Below are 21218 nucleotides of genomic sequence, written 5' to 3' on the forward strand. Positions count from 1 at the left end.
GGGGCACTGCTACAAAAAAATTCTCCAGCTCAAGTCTGAAGCCTGGGGGTAATTCTAAGGTAAGGAATCTATAACTAATGTATGTCTCTTACAGATACATCATTACCGAAGGTAAGTAACTTGTTCTTCCATAGATAAACTAGACAGTGTTTATTTGCAGATTAAAGTCCCAAACTGTCTTCTATGGATTGTTATCACATCCACAAAAACTGATTGGCCTTACAAGGACAAGTGTGTGTGTCCCCTCCTGACTCTTGCCATCAAATATCCAGTTTTTCAGTTGTGAACATTTGTATATTTTAATTATTCATAGAAGATACATCAATTATGACCTAAATGTGCATTTCATTCATTGCAGAAAATGGTCATCAGTCGTATATGAGATATGTGTTCGTTAAAAATCCTGGAATTATTATTAGGTTATTTAATATATTGGGTTATTTAAAAGGTGCCTTGTATGTGTATTGGGGAATCATATGTGCTTTAAATCACATAGCCTCACTTCTACCTTTGACAATATTAATCCTGATTTGAAAACTCTAACCTATGTTTTTCCATGTTTCTTTTGACAGGAAGTGGCCAATAGCCTGGCAAGGTTGAGCCTCCTTTCTTTGAGTCGGCTTGGAGGATATTTATCCGATACTCCTGAAAACCCTACTGTACGAAAAAGTTTGGCTGGGCTGCTGACACCCTATGTCTCTAGGAGCCTTGCTGTATCAAGTCCACCTGAGGTACATAGCTAGTATGTGTATTTTGTTCTAATATCAAAACACCTGTCCCTGGTGAAGAGAACACTTTCTACATTGACAATTACCCTTCTCTGGTGAGCATTGTCCTTGTGCTGACTAACCTGAAAGATTGCTAATGATGACGTTCTGAATTGAAGGTTTTGTCCTATTGCCTTTTAACTGACAATCTCTTCTCCTAACCAATTGGCATACTTAGTCAATATTTACTGCTTAATCAATATCATGCAGGGGTATTGAACATATGATGACCACTTGCCAATAATTGGTCTACTTTATATTCATTGATTTTGTCTTCCATTGTGTCACTTAAGTTACTCACTTTGTCGAAATCAGCCTCCCAATTCAGATTACGTTCTCATGCCATGATGGGGGTGATTCATTTGAACTAGCATTAGGTATATTCTTAATTAATGCAATACTTCAGCACACAAGATTCAGAGACTCTAATACTCCGTCTATTTTGCTTATGCATTCCACACATGAGTGTTTTAAACAGCCACAAATATCTATTCCTTGAAACAACAATACATTGTTTAGCTACTCATTAGTCCTAGTAGCAGCATGTGTTATTCCAAGATTTGTGATATTTTGTCCAATTTCAAACTTAATTAGGCAATCATGGCACAGTATGTCAACAGTTGCTTTCTTGAAGATCTGATTTGGATGTGAATCACATGTTATATATGTATATATACATGTATTTACATGCACACGCACATATTTGTGTGTAGACATATATGCAGTCTTTGAAAAATTGTGATAAAATTGCTACTTAGCATTTAGATTGATTAGTTATTTTTTCTTTCATTGTGAATTGACTGAGCACTCTCACTTTACAATCACATTTTAATTTGATATCACACTGGTATAGTAAGTGTTTCTTTCACTTTCATTACTAGATTTAATGCTTAATTTAACTCTTCTTTCTAGATTCTCAAAATACTCAACAGCAATACAGAAAACCCCTATTTAATCTGGAACAATGGAACCAGAGCAGAACTGCTTGAATTCCTTGAATCTCAACAGGAAAGCATGGTTAAAAGAGTGAGTCAACTTTTTGAATATGTAAACTAAGCATGTTATGGGCATTGTTTGGGTAAATGAAAAATCTTGGTACAGTGTTTTAAGTGAATCTTTAGACCAAGAGCAATGCCAGACATTTGAGAAGATACTCTTAATTCTTTAAAATTTTAATTGCCATATGTTGGCTTGTCATTGAAAGATGTTGTGATCGTTGTCTCACAATTATGAGGCCCAGTAAAGCCAATTTAGCCTTCCTTCTTTGGGAGGTCTATAAATTGAAGACCATTACCTGCGGTACTAGTAACCCTTATTTACAGCGCTTAGAAATGTGAGAAGTGCTGTATGAAGAGCAATTAAAACATTACTATAAAAAAGCAAATACATGGATTGTGATGCAAGAGCATGTTTTGCTCTGAGCTTATTGGGATGGAGACTCCTTACGGCATCATAGTCCAATCTACCAGAGTAAAGGCTGCTGCCTTGGCCTTCCTGGAGGTGTTTTTCTCTTGAAATGACCCTCCATTATTACATATAGCAACAGATAATTTATTTGTGGGGAGGCAGGGTAAACCATACAATTTAACATTACTATCAACAGTAATTATCTGAACAAATACAAGAAAGCAAATAACAGAGTAGTGCTTGATGCCCAATAAAAGTGCATAATGTGATAATCGAGTCTGTTCTCTGAGATGTTTAAGTTTAAGGTATTTTATTGGTGCAACACATAGAGACAAACAATACAAATCATAGAAGGTGTCAGGTCACCGCGGCAAAGGCCATATACTGGGCAGGAGGCCCTTCAAAGAACATGCCAACAAAACATTAGTCCGCTATGACACTCGAAGATGAGCAGTGTTGCAAAATTCGTAAAAGGCCACCCCCCCATACCACCCTCCCCGAACCCCAATCCCCAAAACCCCCAACCCCAGCCCTCCCCTCGACCAGTGCATGGGTCTGATCATCCCCGCCCTCCCCCGCCGCCCCCCCATGAAGGATCCCTGCCACGTGTCCATTCAGGAGGCCGATTCCACTAGCGTCGTAAGCCGCAAGAGGCGAAGATATCTCGGGCAGGTCAGTTCCCTAAATTCAGTAACCAGCAGGGACTGAAACGGCTGCCAGAGATCATTGAACTGCTCTATATCCCCTGACACTGTAAGCGACAGTTTCTCCATCCCCACCACATGCCACAATCTATGAAGCCAGCCCGTGACAGTGGGGAGTGTCGTGGAGCGCCAGTGTGCGAGAATGTTCTGCATCGCCGATCCCAGCGCAATAGCTATCTGCCTACCCCTGCTAGATCTTAAGGGATACATCAACCCGTTCGGGAGGCCTAGTAATATGTATGCTGGGAGGCGTGGCAGTTCCGTGTCAAAATGGGAGTCGATATCGTCTATCACCTCTTTCCAGTAAGAGTCGAGGAGCGGACAGTCCCACAGGATGTGTGTCAGCGTGCCCACCCGCCCGCATCCCCTCCAGCAGACGTTATCTTTGCTGTGGTCCATGTCGTGTACACGCTCCGGGGTGTAGTACCAGTATGTCGATATTTTGGTTAATGTTTCAGTGAGTCCCATATGGTATGCCGAGTGCCTGGCCCTATATGCCACCTGCTCCCATTCTTTGTGACTCAGTGACCTGCCCAATTCTCTCTCCCAGCGCTCCCTTCCTGGATTATAGAAGTGTGAGGAAGGTGGTTGTAAAAGCTTAGAATGGTCGGTTATCAGCTTTGCGTCGGACGTGCGAGTTAGAAGCCAGCGTTCATAAGGGAGGAATCTCCTATCTGCCGTCTCCCACACCTGTGGGTGCAACGCCCAATGACGAACCTGTAGGTAACGCAACCTCTCAGTCTCCGGGAGCGCGTATACCTGTCGGAAGCGCAGGAAGGGGACGACCCCCTCCGGGTCGTACATATGGTACAGGGCCCAACACCCCGCCGCACGCCAGTGAGCGAAGGCCCCCCTCTCCAGTCCCGGGGTAAAGTCAGGGTTATCAATCAGAGGCGTGAGTGGCGAAGGGAATGTTGTCAGGCCGTGCGTGGCGTTGGTGGCATCCCAGACCCGCAGGGGTACCCTCGTGACGAAGGAGGCGTATAGATTCGCAGGGCGGTGAGCCCTACGTAAGAAAGGCACCTCCTGCAGGGGCATGCCCGCCACCGCCTGGTCCTGAAAGAGCCAGTGCTTGTCGGATTCCCACCTGCTCCACTCCACCAGGTAGCGCAGCTGCGCCGCTTGAAAGTACTTGCGGAGATCTGGAATCCCCAGTCCCCTGGCCTCCGGCGCTAGCATAGAGAGCGCCCTCTTCATCCTGGGCTTCTTGCCCCGCCATATGAAACGCGCCAGGTCCGACTGCGTCTGCTGGATCCAGCCAACAGGCGGCTGCAGCGGCAGCGCCCTAAACAGATACAGAATCTGGGGTAAGACAGTCATTTTAAAGGCAGCTATTCTGCCCAGCCACGAAAGGGCGTTGCGGTCCCACCGGCCTATCTCCTCCCGAATCTTCCTGCCCAAGGCGGCATAATTAGCCGCCACCATAGCTGGTAGGGTGGGAGCTAGCTGGATCCCTAAATAGGGCACCAGATCCTTCGACCAGAGCATCGGGAAAAGGCCTTGTAAGTAGGTCCTGGTAGCTGGCGTGAGAGACACATCCAAGGCCACCGATTTCCCCACGTTCATTTTGAAGCCCGCGACCGTAGCAAAGGAGTTCAACTCCTCGAGACATGCCGGAAGGGCAGAGAGCGGATCATCCAGCGACAGTATGACGTCGTCTGCATAAAGGCTAACGGCATGAGTGAAGCCACCAAACCTCACCCCCTTCACCGCTGGATTGTGACGTATCCTCTGGGCAAAGGGCTCCATATACAGGGCGAAGAGCAGAGGTGACAACGGGCAGCCCTGCCTCGTGCCCATCTCGATGTCAAAACTCCTGGAGCTATAGCCATTCACCCGCACTACCGCCGTCAGGAATTTGTAGCAATTGAGAATCATAGAGCGGAATTTCTCCCCTATACCGACCTTCTGCAGAACCTGCTCCAGATAAGGCCAGTGGACGCGGTCAAACGCCTTTTCAGCGTCCACTGAGAGCATCATTCTCTCCCCGGGAATCCGTGATGCCTTTTCTATGAGGTGAACTATCCGCTTGGTGTTGTCCACCGTCTGCCTTCCCGGAGCAAAGCCCGCCTGGTCCGGGTCTATAAGTCCCGGTAGGTGGGGGGCCAATCGGGCCGCCAGGATCCCGGTGTACAGCTTGAGGTCCACATTTAAAAGTGATATCGGCCTGTAGGAACCGCATTGCGTCCGGTCCTTCCCCAGCTTGGGGATAACCGTGAGAGAGGCCTGCAACAGGTCCGGGAATGGCTCCAGGAGCAGAGAACGAGTTGAAGAGGCGTGTGGGGAGCGGGGCCAACGTCGCACAAAACGTTTTATAGAAAAGGGGCGTATAGCCATCCGGCCCCGGGGCTTTTCCATGCTTAAGGTTGGCAATGGCGGAAATCATTTCCTCGACTCGTATATCCCTGTCAAGGTACTCCGCCTGCGAAGGCGCCAAGGAGGGGAGGGAGACCGAGTCCAAGTACGCCGTCGTCGCAGGTGCATCCGGGGGGTCCCCAGAGTAGAGGTCGGCATAAAACCTGCGGAAGGTCTCGGCTATATGGGCGTCCTCCGTAACCGTCGACCCCGTGGAGTCAGAGATCTCCCTCACCAGCTGCTGTTGTCGTGCCACCCTGAGCCTGTTTGCCAGCAGCCGGCCACATCTGTCCCCTCCCGTATAATAGGCGTGGCGCAGGCGCAAAGCTGCGTACTCCACGCGGTCCATGTCCAGGGCCGCCAGGAGCTTCCTCGCCTCCTTGAGCTGCCGCCAGATTCGGGGAGCCCCGTCCTGCGGTGCATATGTTCAAGTTCGCGGACCCGCTGGGTGAGCTCCTCCCTCTTGTGCTGCTGCTCCTTATTGTCAGCCGAAGAGATAGCTATAAACTCCCCCCGAAGTACAGCCTTCAGAGCAGCCCACTGTGTCGCCCGGGAGGTATCGGAGTCGTCATTATGGGACAAATAGTCCCGAATAGCATTCGTTACACACGTGACTACCGCCCTCCTGTGCAGTAAGGTGTCCCGTAGACGCCAAACCATTGGCGGGCACGAGATCGGCGGCACACAGAGCGTGGCGGTGACCGGGGCGTGATCAGACAGGGAGACCACCCCCATCTCCGTCGCGGTGGCTAGTGCACACACCGGCGCTGTGACCAGGAGATGGTCCAGCCTCGCATACGTTTTTTGTGCGTGGGAGTAGTATGAATAGTCCCTGTCAGTAGGGTGCATGCGACGCCAGAGTTCATGGAGGTCCAACTCCGCCAGCTGCGCCTTACACCCGGCTGAGAATTCCCCAGTTTGCGGAGAGCGGTGTGCGGATCTGTCTAAGGCCGAATCTAAGACCATATTAAAGTCGCCTCCGAGGATGATGTGCCGGTCCTGCGCGGCAGTGACGTCCTCCAGCGCGGAGCGCAAGAAGCGCTCCTGTTGTTCGTTAGGGCTATACAGGGACCCCACCGTGAAGGGGAGACCCCCCACCCTAAACCTGTAGGCTAACAGCCTGCCTTTCTGTTCTGTGTGTTTGTGGAGGACCTCTCCCCTAAAATGCCTGGCTACCAGGATCGCCACCCCCGCCGTCTTAGTGTTGCTGGAAGAAAAGAGTTGTGTCGGGAATTTGTGTGGGCGTAGCCTGTGGCAGTCCCGAGGCAACAGGTGCGTTTCCTGAAGGAGGCAAATGTCCGCTTGGGTGCTTTCTAATAGGGACAACACAGCACGCAGTTTAACCGGGTTGTTGAGGCCCCTAACATTAAGTGTCACGATCTTAAGGGTTGTGGGCGGCATATGGGATGACAGAAGAGATAGCGCAGAGCCTCCGCATACGCAGAGTCCGTCTCATGAGTGTCGCTGCGGCGGCCAAAAGCCCTGTGGTGCACTGGACTGTGGAAATATGGATTTTTCTGGTCAGTTATGTCCCCTATCTTGGACCCCAATGGTTTCATGTATAAATCACAAGTACATGTATGTTCCCTCCAGTTCCAGTTATGAAGACGCAAACACATGTGTGTCCACCGCCAACATGTCCTCTTTCAGATTCGCCATGAATGGGCCGGATATTCCATTCCTAAGTACGAAAGGCCACCGGCTTTATATGGTTCACTTATGCCATTTTTACAGTCCAGGCAAGTAGGCCCTGATTCTGCCATCAAGCTTTTCCTGCCTTCTGCCTCTGAAAGATTCAGTCTGAGCTCGCATCTGTATCCATGAACTTTGTCCTCATTCTCTGCGCAGCTAACGGTGCCTGACATCAGCCTGTTGCCTGCCAAAAACTGTATTTCACCTTCGAAATTATCTGCTCCGCTCCCTACCCAATGCATTCCTGTCTAGTAGTTTAAGTAAACATTCTTCCAGCTACCGAGCAAAGGGCCCGGCTTCTCTGTCTTTATGCAAGTAATTCATAGCCCTGTTACTATGGAAGATTCCTGCCCTCGCATCTAGTGTAGACACTTAGACGCTTGTACACGCACTCACAGTCAGTATAGTCAGTATAGAATAAGATTCTACTCCAAGAAGGCCTCTCTTTTGGATAACACAGTTCTTTAAACATAGGATGTTAGATATGATTTGGGATTAGGTTGACTTGACTCTCCAGACTTCTGTCGCCACATGTAGAGCTAAATGTCAAGTCCCCTTCACCCCCTAGTTGCACGTCAATCACACGTCATGCTGCTGCGCGCGCATTTCTGCCAAGTATTTCTGCTGACATTGCGAAATTCTTTCATGGAACCACCCTATTATGACATCATACCTGATGACGTTCTTTAGTTACGCCCAGTTACACCCACTTTTGCTACGCATGTATGTTTTATCTTTACTATCAATTGTTACGCCTCCTCCATTTGCTTCACTGTAATGCCTATTGTATAAAAATGATTACTTATCAATAAAGTACGGTCTTCACTTCCTGAACCTTCGTGGTGATGGAATCTGGAGCTCATCGATTTAAATTGATTATGGAATAAAGCCCGTTCCGAACCTCTAATACCACGGATTCTGCCTCTTATTTTACTGAGCTATTGTTATAGATTTTCCGCATCAAATTAAGTCCCGGTAATTAAATTATTTACCACATAAATGGCGCCCGAACAGGGACACTTTCTCATCTCACGCGCCGGCGGTGCGTTGCAGGCCCGGTCTCCTGTTACAGCTGGACGGACAACAACGCGTACCCACAGGATTTCCTGTATCTCCCTCCTGCCGAGCGGGGGTAACTGAGGCTGCGATCAACACCCAGACGAGGCGGTGAGAAGTGCGAAGTATCCCGACCAGAGCCTAGCTGAGAGAGCAAGATCCGAGGTATACAGAGGCCCACCAGTTTCCGAAGTTTCGGAAGTTCCGAGTCGAGTCCAGTCCGGTTCAAGTTCAGTTCAGTTCCGAGGCCTTCCGTTCCGAGCTACCCGGTGAGTACCATTATCGGGGAGGCGTTCTGACGTGCACATAGGTTGTGCCGGTCAAGACGGGTTTGGGTACACAAATCCGGTCTGCACTGTTTCAGCAGTGTATCTGTACTGTTTAGCAGTATATCAAGTATGTCTAGTATATAATTCAGATTTACCTAGTTAGTATCGAGTATTATGCTTAGTGACTAGTTCCCTAAATGACCATCATTGTTTATTCATTAAATGTTAAATGTTAAAATGTTTTAAATACGTTCTGTATATTGTGGTGTGAATGACTGTTCATTATTGTGTTTTATGGTATTAAACGTGTTCAAAATTAGGTATCAGATCAGATCAGTTCTCAATATGCCGCTCTTTTCGAAATTAAGACAGATCACAACTAGAAAAGGGGTACTCGAAGAAGCTGTTCCCATTCCTCCTAGGGACACTCCAGGGTACTTCATGTATCATAAACATGGCCTAGACGCCATATTATTTCTTGATCTATGGGTAGACTACACCAAGGAATTACCAGAAAGTCAGAGGTGGCCCGCAGCTGGGACCTGGGATGCAGATTGCATTGTGAAAGTAGAAGAAGAATTATGGAAAAGGAAAGCTAGACAATCACAGAAAGACGCCATTGAATTATGGCGTAAAGAATCGTATAGACGTACAGAAAAAGCACGTAGACAGGAAGAGAAGAGTAAGGAGAATTCAAATAAAGTTCGAGAAAGTGTATTAATTGAAGAAGGTACTCGAGTAAAGTCAGAACAAACAGACAGACAAAGAAATGCCCTTGTGAATGGTATGTATCCTCTTCTGGCCGAAGGACTACCTAAGGCTACCCCGGAGATACCAAAAGACTTGCCACCCCCATTGTTTCCGATAAAAGTACATCCCAAAGGGCATCCCAGATCCGCAGAAGATGTTTTTCTTTCCTCTTATTTAGACGACGCAGCTCCCGAGTATGCTAATGCTGCGCCACATAGACCGCCTGCCGAGGGGGTTCAACGCCAAGACCCTCCTCCTCTGCAACAGCAAACCCCGACACAAGTTCCGGCAAGCACATCTGTTTCTACATCTGCATCCACACCTATGGTTGCTATATCTCGTTCAACGAATCCTTTCACATCCAGCACCCCAGGTGGTGCTACCGGAGGTACATCAAGCATTTTTTCTACGCCACCCAGAACAAATAAACTTTCCTTTCAAGAAATAGCCCACCAACGTACGCCCAAACTAGTAACTCCCAACACGCTCAAGGAACTTCTAATAGACTGTAGATATGACCCTGTGCCCGGAAAAGGGGACGAAATGATGCTGGCATCATTACGTATCCGACGAGCTGCAATATATTTAGGGAAGCTACCAGGAATGACTGCACATTTAGAAAATATATATCATTTTGTTCAGTCAGGGCGAGACCCTGAGAGTATTACCAGAGCCATGGAGTACCAAAAGGTGGAAATACAGGGGGAACTGTTACGTTTCCTCATAAACTGTGTGATCAGAAATCAAGATCAACCAGGGGTAAATACGGAAGAAATGCAGATTCTTACCACATGGGGTAAGAATATATCAGAGGGGAGACATGATAAACGATCATGCATAGTAGCTATGAGCCGAAAGATCCGCAAAGAAATAGAACGAATACACGAGGAAAGATTAGCAGTAGACGAACCAGAACAAATAGAGGACGAGGAAGAATTAGAACTACCCACAGGACAGTTAGAAACTATGGCCTATGTAGGTAGAGGAAGATCTTGCAATAATACTAGATGCTTTACTGATCCGATATGTCCGATACGTCCAGATAATAACAGAAAATTCCAAACTCCTATAATAAATATAAGGTCCCCCGAACATTCATTCCAAGCCGCTGACAAATTACTCGGAGAACGAAGGGGTTATCATATACTCGATTCTATGGACGAACAAGAATTAGCCAGGTCAGCCGTTCACTGGGTTGATAGTCCTGGAAAATATGGTGATGATACACTAGCACATACGTTTTTGAACCTCGCCCCAGATGAACAGCGTTTAGCTGGTATCTACATGATTCAACAACTCCTTATATTATATAAAAGCCAACACTCCGATCCTGGCCCCTTACCTGATATATTGACTGAATTACTCACGAATAAATGGAGAGGGTCCGGTACTAAGTTAATTAGAGAAATACTAGAATATAGAAGGCAGTACATTCTTTTTGTATGTCCTGAACATGTCTCATTGCCCATCAAGGAAAGAACGACGTATTACATGGATAGACAGAATCCCTTACGCGAAGTGCACCCGATAAAGGGTGATGACAATGAGTTTAAACGTGTGTTTGTATACACACCCATATCTAAAATAGAACTATTAGAAATGAAGAAAGTGGTACCCAGTCATGATAAAGACCCAGCAGGTTTCCATCGTGAAATTAAAGATATGTTACTCATGGGAGAATATACCTACCCCGACATTATGACAATATTGAAGGTATTAATGCCTGCGGGCATTTACGAAAAACTCAAGGAAAAGGATTGGGAGGTGGGAGACCAGAAGATAGATTGGACAGCATTAGAAAACGAAGAAAAAGCTCGAGGTCCAGGTTCAGGGCTCGGGGACAAGATCAAAGCACTACCAGGTTTACTAGTACAGGTACTGCCACGTTTATTAACTACGAAAAAGGAAGACTGGGGTGCAATCTCAGCCTGTAAACAAAAATCAGATGAAGACACTAGTGATTTTTATTCCCGATTTGAGAAATGTTTTGGTATAAATAGTGGAATAAAAGCAAGTAGCGAGTCGTATCCACACCTGTTTGTGACAAAATTGGTTGAAAATGCCTTGCCCCAAGTTAAGAATAGAGTATTGAAATTCGAGAGTACCTGGCAAGGTAACACTCCGTCACAAATGTTACAAATGCTACAGTACCATCACAATAGAATTAGAGAAGAACAAGAACATGAACATAGACGCATGAAAGACACGAAAATGAAAATGCTAGTTTCCCAGACAGTGCCAGTTGACGGTCATAAGAAGGGTATAACACAGTCCAGTGTTTCAATAGGTCCTGTTAAAGGGACGTGCAACTATTGTAAACAGCCAGGTCATTATGTACACGATTGTCCCGTTTTAAAACATAATATTGCCATAGGTAACGCAAAAGAAAGACCACGGCCACCTAGACAGGATCAGAACCAACAAGGAGCCCCGCAGCATGCACAGTCCATGCCAGCTCCGCAACAGTCTATGCCAGCTCCGCCACCGCAGCCTATTGCTGCTACACAAACAACGACCCGACAGATGTATCAGACCGCACAGTATGACTATCCTGATTATCAACGGTACTCATGAAACAGCCTAGAGAGGGAAGTTGGCTTACCCCTTATTGAGGTCCCTGTAGATCAAGAAGGACCTTATGTACACAGTGAACTATTAGGTCAAGATAGAAAATTCTTACTTGATACAGGGGCAAGTCGAACAACAATAAAACGTAGTGAAGTTCCAGGGGCACCCCTCTCAGGCACACAGAATATTTCCCTTGGTTTTTCAGGAAAACCTATCATTAACGAAGTAACACAGCCTCTTCCACTTACGATCGGTCCCTTGACACGAACTACAGATTTATTACTTACTAAATCATGTCCAGAAAACTTGTTAGGCATAAAAACTTTGAAAGCTCTAGGAGCTATTATATGTTGTTCTCCGGAAGGAGTAAGATTATTTTTACGTGATTTCAAAGGGCACTACGTGTCCCGAGACATGGATCACCGACTACAGACTTTACCGACACATTTATGGGCACAAGGCCCTACAGATGTTGGTTGCATGAACATTACACCATATCGAGTCACACTAAAGGCAGGAGTGGTACTTCCACGAATGCGACAATACAAGTTACCCCCAGATGCTGTAGTGGCTTTACTACAAATCATTGACGAGCTTATTACCCAAGGAGTGGTTGTGGAAACTGACTCCAATGTATGTAATTCACCGATAATTCCGATTCTTAAACGAACCGATCCAACAGCCCCGCCAGTATATCGATTGGTTATTGATCTGCGCGAATTAAATAAATGTATAGTACCACAATACCCCGTAGTCCCAGACATTTCTTCATTACTGACAGCCATTGATTCCGAAGCAACATTCTTTACTGTAATTGATCTCAAAAATGCCTTCTTCAGCGTCCCAATAGATCCGGAAAGCCAATACTTGTTCGGATTTAGTTTAAATGGACGAAGCTTTAAATTCACACGCGCACCTCAAGGATTTACAGAAAGCCCCAGCATTTATAGCCAAGCACTGAAACGAGAACTCGACAGTATCCACATGCCAGTCAACACTGCCCTGCTTCAATATGTCGATGATCTGCTGATCACCGCTAGAAGCGAACCTGAATGTGAGAAAGCCTCACTGACGGTATTACGATTTTTGGCCGAAAAGGGGCACAAGGTGTCCCCTTCTAAGCTGCAATTCTGTGTCCAGCGAGTTGTTTACCTTGGTCACTCGCTGTCCAAGGAGGGAAGGCAGCTTACACCAGATCGCATCCAGCTAATTGCAAATATGCCGATACCCAAGACACAAAAGGAGGTGCGGGCTTTCATAGGCCTCACTTCATATTGTAGGCAGTGGATCCCTCAGTATGCATTTCTAGCAAAACCCCTCATTCAATTGACAACACAGGAGGCAGCCACATCGACTGTTCTCCCTTGGACTCAGGAACATACACAAGCTTTTGAAAGCCTAAAGAAAGCCTTATGCCAAGCACCTGTTTTAGCAACACCATGTTACAATAAACAGTTTACACTCTTCGTTACAGAACGCGAAGGTACTGCCTTGTCAGTACTCACACAGGAACAAGCAGGATCACACAAACCATGTGCTTATTTTTCTAGTACATTAGATCCCGTAGCTCAGGCTTTGCCTGCGTGCCTGAAATCAGTGGCAGCAACAGCTTTAGCAATCAGACAAAGCGATGCCATAGTATTAGGACATCCATTGACAGTACAAGTACCACATGCAGTAGAGGTTCTCTTGAACCGCACACAAACACAACACTTGACTATAGCACGACTTACTGGTTACGAATTAACATTGTTTCAGCCACATATAGAAATCAGACGTTGTAGTACATTGAATCCTGCCACACTGTTACCTATAAATGGAACAGACCCACTTGCACATGATTGTATTGAAGTTATCACTATCACGACGAAACCCAGACAAGACTTGACAGACGTCCCATTGTCAGACCCAGACCTGACGTTGTATGTAGATGGTTCATGTATGAGAACAGGTACAGGAGAGCTAGTGGCCGCTTACGCAGTCACAACAGACACTGAAATCATTGAAACAAATTGCATAAATACCTTGTCCGCTCAAGCAGCAGAGCTCATCGCTCTGACACAAGCCTGTATTCAAGCCACAAATAAAAAAGTCAACATATACACTGATTCACGTTATGCATTCGGAGTTGTACATGACTTCGGCGTGCTGTGGCGAGAGAGAGGTTATTTAACTTCTCACGGTGCCCACATTCAGCACGGACCCCTTATTCATGCCTTATTAGATGCAATACATTTACCCACTGCAATATCAATTATGAAATGTAAAGCTCATACGAAAGTTACTGATATCATTTCTCAAGGCAATGATTTAGCTGACAGAACAGCTAAACAGACTGCTCAAACTCAAACATCCGACATGACAAAGACAATAGTCCCGACACCAACACATTGCATGATGGTTAAGGATCCCGCTCTTGACGTAATCGACATACAGACACATGCTACACCAGACCCTGAAAATTAGATTGTCCAAAATATGCAGAGAGAAAGGTGTCGACTGGGTAGTAGCCTTACCCGTTGCACTTTTTTACATGAGAATGGTAGCACACTCTCGAACAGGGCTATCCCCTTATGAGGTGATCTTCGGTAGACCACCAAATATGTGGGGGACGCCTATACCACGCAAAATAACTGATATTGACTGTAATATGCTGACAGATTACTTGGCTTCCTTGATGTCTGCACTACAATCTTGTCGTTCACAGGTAGCTGCAGCCTTTCCCGACAACACCGAGGTGAAACCCCATGACGTAATTCCAGGGGATTTGGTTTTAGTGAGGAACTTTGATCGGAAGTCTCAGCTGGATCCTAGGTGGAAATCACCTCAGCTCGTACTGCTAACGACGAGGACAGCCGTAAAGATCGAAGGACGAAAAGGCTGGATACATTCAAGTCATATCAAGAAATTTCATGGACTACCGTCAGACGTAAACGACACACCTTGCGTGTCTTCCCCGATTGACTCAAAACTTCCTTTGGTTGAATTGAATACCCATGAACAATACAAACTAAAACTTAGGTCTAACAAGTCAGGCAATTTGATTGTTTAAGTCCTCTCCAAGGTGAATCGGTCGAATTTGTCTCTGACATGTATCCCTTAGACCTGTATAGAGAAAGAAACAAAAGGATAAAGCTGAAACGACATGCGTACTGTAAATCACTGCGTAGTCATTGCACAGTGACGTTATTAATTCTGTTTTTCTTAAGTCTTTTAGTAATTACTGCAAGTATATTGTTGCACATATATTATCCTATTTCTAGACATGTTTATAATGTTACTGCTGAACATTCTTTTAGTGAATTACCTCCGCATGAATTGTCTTATAGATTTGCGCTGCGCAATAACACTTTTATTAGTATGTTACATCATTCCCATCAGGTTAGCAATGCTACAAATTGTTGGATATGTGGCCGACTCCCTCCCTATCAGAACTATAAAGGAATTCTACCTCTCTTTCCATACCCGTTCACACACAACGGCTCCTGTGGAGCATGGTTTAGTTTAATTAATTCCCTAGATTCGAATTCTGCAGTTTACCAGAATAACTGGGTATGGGGAAATCTGAACTTAGTTTTACTCAAAGTCTGCCACCCCAACAAGGAGGGACTTCCCAAAAGAACAGGAACTGATCTAGAAAATGAAGTGTATGGATTAGGTAATTTTACGCTTAATCTCATGATCCTGAATGTCGAATCCGAAGCTACTCCAATTTTGCCCGCCATGTCAGTATTTCCAGTAAAAGGTGAATTATGTGTAAGAAAGAATGGTTCCATACATATGGGCTATAGTAGATGCACCACGGTAATAGAATTTAGTGATCAAGGCAAGTCTACATTTAGAGCTTCCCGCCATTCCTACTTCATATGTGGTCAGACGGCATACATACGTTTGCCACTAGATTGGGATGGTACCTGCTACATCGTATTCCTTTTGCCACCTGTTTTCCTAACTCCTCCTGATTATCACAGAAATACTCATTTAGTACACAATAGAGAAAGGAGAGATCTCCCAATAGTAGATTACACTGAGACAGCATGGGAAAAATACACAGATTTCAATAAAGGTCTCTTTCCCTATATAGGTACAGTTACCAATAGTAAGCTGATACGTAGATTAACCAGAACCCTTGAAGCAGTAGTGAACGAAACTATTTCCGCCTTAGGCAATTTAACAGAAGAGCAGTCTGCTATGCGGATTGTTGTGCTTCAAAATCGTCTTGTCCTTGACGTCATCCTGGCCGATAGGGGCGGAGCTTGTAGGGTCATCGGATCAAGTTGTTGCATTTTCATACCAGAAAATTCGCCATCTGTATATAAAGCCATAACTCGCCTTCATAAGATTGTAAGCCAGATACACCAGAATCCAGGCACCTGGACTTGGTCCGGTTGGTTTTGGAGTGTATTATCTACCTTTGGATGGAAGGTCCTATCCTTCCTAGGTATTGGCTTTCTCATACTATTCAGTTGCTGTCTATGCCTACAATGTGGACCAGCGATCTGTGGTCTGTGTGCCACATCGTGTATTCCACCACCAAGATTTCATTCATCACGGAAGAAGAAGGAAGAACAAATGATGCTATATGAACAGATCAACGGATTGATGAAGATTGATATCTCTTAACGGGCAAGTAGGGGACAAGGAGGGAATGTGGAAATATGGATTTTTCTGGTCAGTTATGTCCCCTATCTTGGACCCCAATGGTTTCATGTATAAATCACAAGTACATGTATGTTCCCTCCAGTTCCAGTTATGAAGACGCAAACACATGTGTGTCCACCGCCAACATGTCCTCTTTCAGATTCGCCATGAATGGGCCGGATATTCCATTCCTAAGTACGAAAGGCCACCGGCTTTATATGGTTCACTTATGCCATTTTTACAGTCCAGGCAAGTAGGCCCTGATTCTGCCATCAAGCTTTTCCTGCCTTCTGCCTCTGAAAGCTTCAGTCTGAGCTCGCATCTGTATCCATGAACTTTGTCCTCATTCTCTGCGCAGCTAACGGTGCCTGACATCAGCCTGTTGCCTGCCAAAAACTGTATTTCACCTTCGAAATTATCTGCTCCGCTCCCTACCCAATGCATTCCTGTCTAGTAGTTTAAGTAAACATTCTTCCAGCTACCGAGCAAAGGGCCCGGCTTCTCTGTCTTTATGCAAGTAATTCATAGCCCTGTTACTATGGAAGATTCCTGCCCTCGCATCTAGTGTAGACACTTAGACGCTTGTACACGCACTCACAGTCAGTATAGTCAGTATAGAATAAGATTCTACTCCAAGAAGGCCTCTCTTTTGGATAACACAGTTCTTTAAACATAGGATGTTAGATATGATTTGGGATTAGGTTGACTTGACTCTCCAGACTTCTGTCGCCACATGTAGAGCTAAATGTCAAGTCCCCTTCACCCCCTAGTTGCACGTCAATCACACGTCATGCTGCTGCGCGCGCATTTCTGCCAAGTATTTCTGCTGACATTGCGAAATTCTTTCATGGAACCACCCTATTATGACATCATACCTGATGACGTTCTTTAGTTACGCCCAGTTACACCCACTTTTGCTACGCATGTATGTTTTATCTTTACTATCAATTGTTACGCCTCCTCCATTTGCTTCACTGTAATGCCTATTGTATAAAAATGATTACTTATCAATAAAGTACGGTCTTCACTTCCTGAACCTTCGTGGTGATGGAATCTGGAGCTCATCGATTTAAATTGATTATGGAATAAAGCCCGTTCCGAACCTCTAATACCACGGATTCTGCCTCTTATTTTACTGAGCTATTGTTATAGATTTTCCGCATCAAATTAAGTCCCGGTAATTAAATTATTTACCACAGGACGACCACCCCTCCCCTCCCGGTTCCCCCCCAACTCCCCGGCCCGACCCCCAGGCTACCCCCCCCCCTCCCTCCCTCTACCATATAGCCTGTGCAAAACCCCCTAACTACCAACAAACAAACCCACCGGCAATAGGCCAACAACCCCTGACCCCCCCCCCCCTCTACCTCCCTCTTCCAACCCCCAACCCCAGCAAACCATAGTCCCAGTCGAGTCCCGGGGGGACAAGTCTGTGGTAAGTTACTTGAGTGGACGTCCAGCCACTGTCCCCTCCCCGCTGCCCCCCCCTCCCCCCCAAAGAGCCCCCAAACCTGCAGTATGAAGTAGGCTGTGATGATCTCCCCCCGGAGTGTTCTTACGCCGTCAGCGCGACATCGCCTGAGGCAGTGTCCCTGGCCACCCCGAGCACTGCGCCGGCCATGCCGGCCCTGATGGTGGGTGAGTCCGGCTTCACGGAGTGGTCAGAGGAGCGCCGCCTTGACACCCGCTGCCAGCCATCTCTAGTAGAGCGCCTCCGGCGCGGCGTAGTCGCGTCCTCCTCCGTCGCGGTGATGCCCAGGATCCCGCATGTCTCCTGCAGTGAGCGTAGTTGGTGCATAGTGCCATTCCACCGAAAGATAAGACGGAAGGGGTGACCCCAGGCATAGGGCGTCTCATGCTCCCTCAGAAAGTCAGTAGCGATCTTGAATGCTTTGCGTTTCTGAAGTGTAATGGCAGATAAGTCCTGGTATAAAGCGACAGGGTGGCCTCGAAAGGTCAGGGATTGCCGCTTCCGTGCCTCAGCCAGGATGCGCTCCTTGAGCGGGAAGTCCGGAAGAAAGGCCAGAATATCCGGCTGTGGTGCCGATGCACGTCTCGGCGGCCCCACCCTGTGTGCTCTGTCGATCCGGATGGGGAAGTCCGCCGACTCTCCCAAGATCTCCCTGAACAGGGCCTGTAAGTAGCCGGCAACGTCGGAACCCTCTTCCGTGGACGGAACTCCCCGGACCCGAATGTTATTCCGCCGGGATTTGTTTTCAAGGTCCTCGTTATGCGCCTGAAGATCGAGCTGTTGGTCCCGAAGGCGCAGCACCTCCTGCTGCAGCTGTTCGAGTTCTTCGTCCCGCCTTCGGCCTGCACTCTCCACGGTGGCCACACGTTCTCCCAGGCCATCTACCTCTCTTCGTACCTCCCGCACCACACCGGCGACCTCTTGTTTCAACGTTTGGAAGTCATCCCTGAGGGAGCTGAAGAGGGACTCCAGGAAGGATCTGGTGACCGGCGGCTCCCCCCCGCTGGCCTCCTGCGCACCCCTGGAGGAGCATGGCGACGGCTGCCCCTTGTCCGCTCTCTGTTGGTTCCTGCTAAGCATCTCGGGAAGAGTGCGGTCCCCCTTCTTTCCGCCTCTGGTGCCTGCCATTGTTATGGGGACGTAAGTCAGCCGGCTCTTCCTGCGTCACGGGCGCTCGCCCTGCCGTGCTGCTGCTGGCCAACCTCTAGCGCAGTACCCCGGGGGGTCGCCCTTCAACCCACCGGGCACCCGTCTTCCGTACGTGCTGTTCGATCGGGTGCAGCCCGCCCCCAATCACCAGGGCCCCGCCAGGCCCACGCCGTGCTCCACGGCTCTCCACGCGGTCCACCGGGGGGGGCCCCACCGCTCTCACCCGCTCCCCCTGCCGCTACTCCTCACAGGCGCCACTGGCTTGCGGCCCTGTCGCCGTCGCTCTCCACCTCCAGCGCCTATGACGCACCTCGGCTCCTCGAGGGCCCGATTCTTCCCCCGGGCCCTCCTCCGCACAGTCCGGCCGCCCGTCCGGCTGCCAACCAAGAAGACCGCGTCGCTCTGGGAAAGTTCCGCCTGTCCCGAATCCCTCCTCCGGCAGCGCGCTGGGCCCTCCGCCGGGAGCCTCCCGACGCCGGTCCCCTCCCGACGCCGGTCCCCCGCCGCACACCGGTAGCCGCCAGGCCTCCTGCCGCTCTGTCCCACACCCTGGCTCATGACTGCCTCGCCGGTAGGCCTCGCCCCCGGCCATGCGCAGGGGAATGGCGCAGGGTCCCGGGCCCGGTTCTGCCTCCGGCCGCCTCCAGACGTCCCCTCACCGTGAGGCTCCTCCGGCAACCCTCCTCCAGGCTTCGCCTTCGGGTGGAGCCGACCCACGCTGCTCGGTCCTAGTCCGTGCTCCGGCTACACACCACGGTCCATGCCGTCAGGCCCCGGCTCTCGGCGCCGCTCCTTCCCTTGCCCGCTCTTCTTGGGCTCCGGCGCTGCTTTCCGGGGGCTACTCCGAGCCCCAAAGCGAGTCCGCCGATACTCCACCACCTCCACAGCGATTCTCTGGCAGAACAGGGGGAGATTCTGCTAGAAAGCGCGGTCCATGGGCCTAGGGTCACGGGAGCTCGCAGAGAGTGCGACCGCTCACCTCGCCATCTTGGCCACGCCCCCCTCTGAGATGTTTAGAATGCTTACAGGACAAGGTAAGTTGCATGTCTCACAGTCACACTAGAGCAACTATAGAACTTTTGAAATACACTGAACTTAAACTCTAGTTTTCAGATTGGGATCGCCCAACTAGATACTTGAGGAAGTGCCAGATTTTAGGTGATTTCCTGACTAACCCTGAGAAACCACAAGAAGCATATCCCATCTTGTTTTAGAATTGGGATTAGTCTGTGCTTAGCATCAACATTCTTGCCCTAATCAGAGCTGCCCATGTTAAGATCCCAAGTCAAGATGTATCAAATGTTGCTTTCATGTTATAGGTATCTATCCAGTTACGGTAGTGTTCAGTTCTCCACCTAGCTCCCAACAAAATTAACTTCCTACTCAAAGACCTAGTGTCATACTGCAGAAAGGTTGGGACTTAGAACCCTATAAGACTCTTCCTTAATGACAGATAATTCTGACTTATTGATAACCTCTCTCAACCCAGATTTGTTAATAAGATTCAAATGTTTTAATCATGGTAAATGCTTTATTCAGTAATCTTTAAGAGCAAATTTATATATATCACAAGCAGACAAAAACACGATTTGACCTATAAAAAATATTTGTTTCAGTCGTATTCTCTGGCCGTCAGCATGGTGACGGAATTCAAATTTCACTTATTTCATAATAGCAGTGAGGAGACCAAGCAACTATGTTCAGGAAGGTGTTCTCCATAATAGTTAGGCACAAGAAGCTTACACGGTCCTTTATCTGGGTGTCAAAAGTCGTAGCTGTACAATAATATGGCCATACTCTAAGCATTCTTGTTAAGCCACTTAATATCATCTGAAACTTGAATGCCAAGACAGTCACATTCCAATACCTGTTACGTAGGACATGCATGAGACTGATATTTGATTTAAAAGAATTGTAGACCCCTCAGGTCATATATTTAGTCTTTCATACATTTATACATAACCCATCTTTTCCCAAGAAATGGAGAATCTCTCCAACAATTAGCAAAAAACATGAGTATTTATGAAATCAAGTCCTCGCTTTCCAAAAAAGAGTGTTGTAACCCAAGTCCCATCTATGATGGGCTCTGTAGGGGATCAAGCTGAATTAGCCACAAGAACATTCATATACAAACAAAAGAAGCATTGGCCAAAATGCAGTCTTGTTTGACAGCTCTCAGCACACATTTACTCAGCTTTACGGTTTGTATATGTATAGATGGATGAAGAAGACTTGTTTTAGGTAAGCGATCCTATAAAAATGTCCTTGTTTATGATGGGTGTGTGCTGTAGCATATTCACACCTTCTATTTTCTGACTAGTTATTCTTTAGGGTGTCTTTTATAATGAGAAGAACCTGTGAAAATAGGATGTTCATAGTTTTTCAGATT

The 21218-nt window shown here is 47.3% G+C and overlaps 1 protein-coding gene across 5 annotated transcripts in view; it reads left to right on the forward strand.

Annotated features, from left to right (window-relative positions):
* DNAJC13 (DnaJ heat shock protein family (Hsp40) member C13) overlaps positions 1-21218 on the forward strand; it is a 1667846-nt gene that overhangs the window by 1019699 nt on the left and 626929 nt on the right. For all 5 annotated transcript variants that reach the window (XR_014970022.1, XM_085630673.1, XM_085630671.1 and 2 more), the window contains 2 exons: positions 573-731; positions 1680-1793. Coding sequence is in view for 4 of the 5 variants with exons in the window: in XM_085630673.1 (XP_085486799.1) it covers positions 573-731; positions 1680-1793 (273 nt within the window). In the remaining variant the exon portion in view is untranslated. The remainder of the gene's footprint in view (positions 1-572; positions 732-1679; positions 1794-21218) is intronic.

Source organism: Triturus cristatus, chromosome 10 (genome assembly GCF_964204655.1).
Source record: "Triturus cristatus chromosome 10, aTriCri1.1, whole genome shotgun sequence".
Taxonomy (NCBI): domain Eukaryota; kingdom Metazoa; phylum Chordata; class Amphibia; order Caudata; family Salamandridae; genus Triturus; species Triturus cristatus.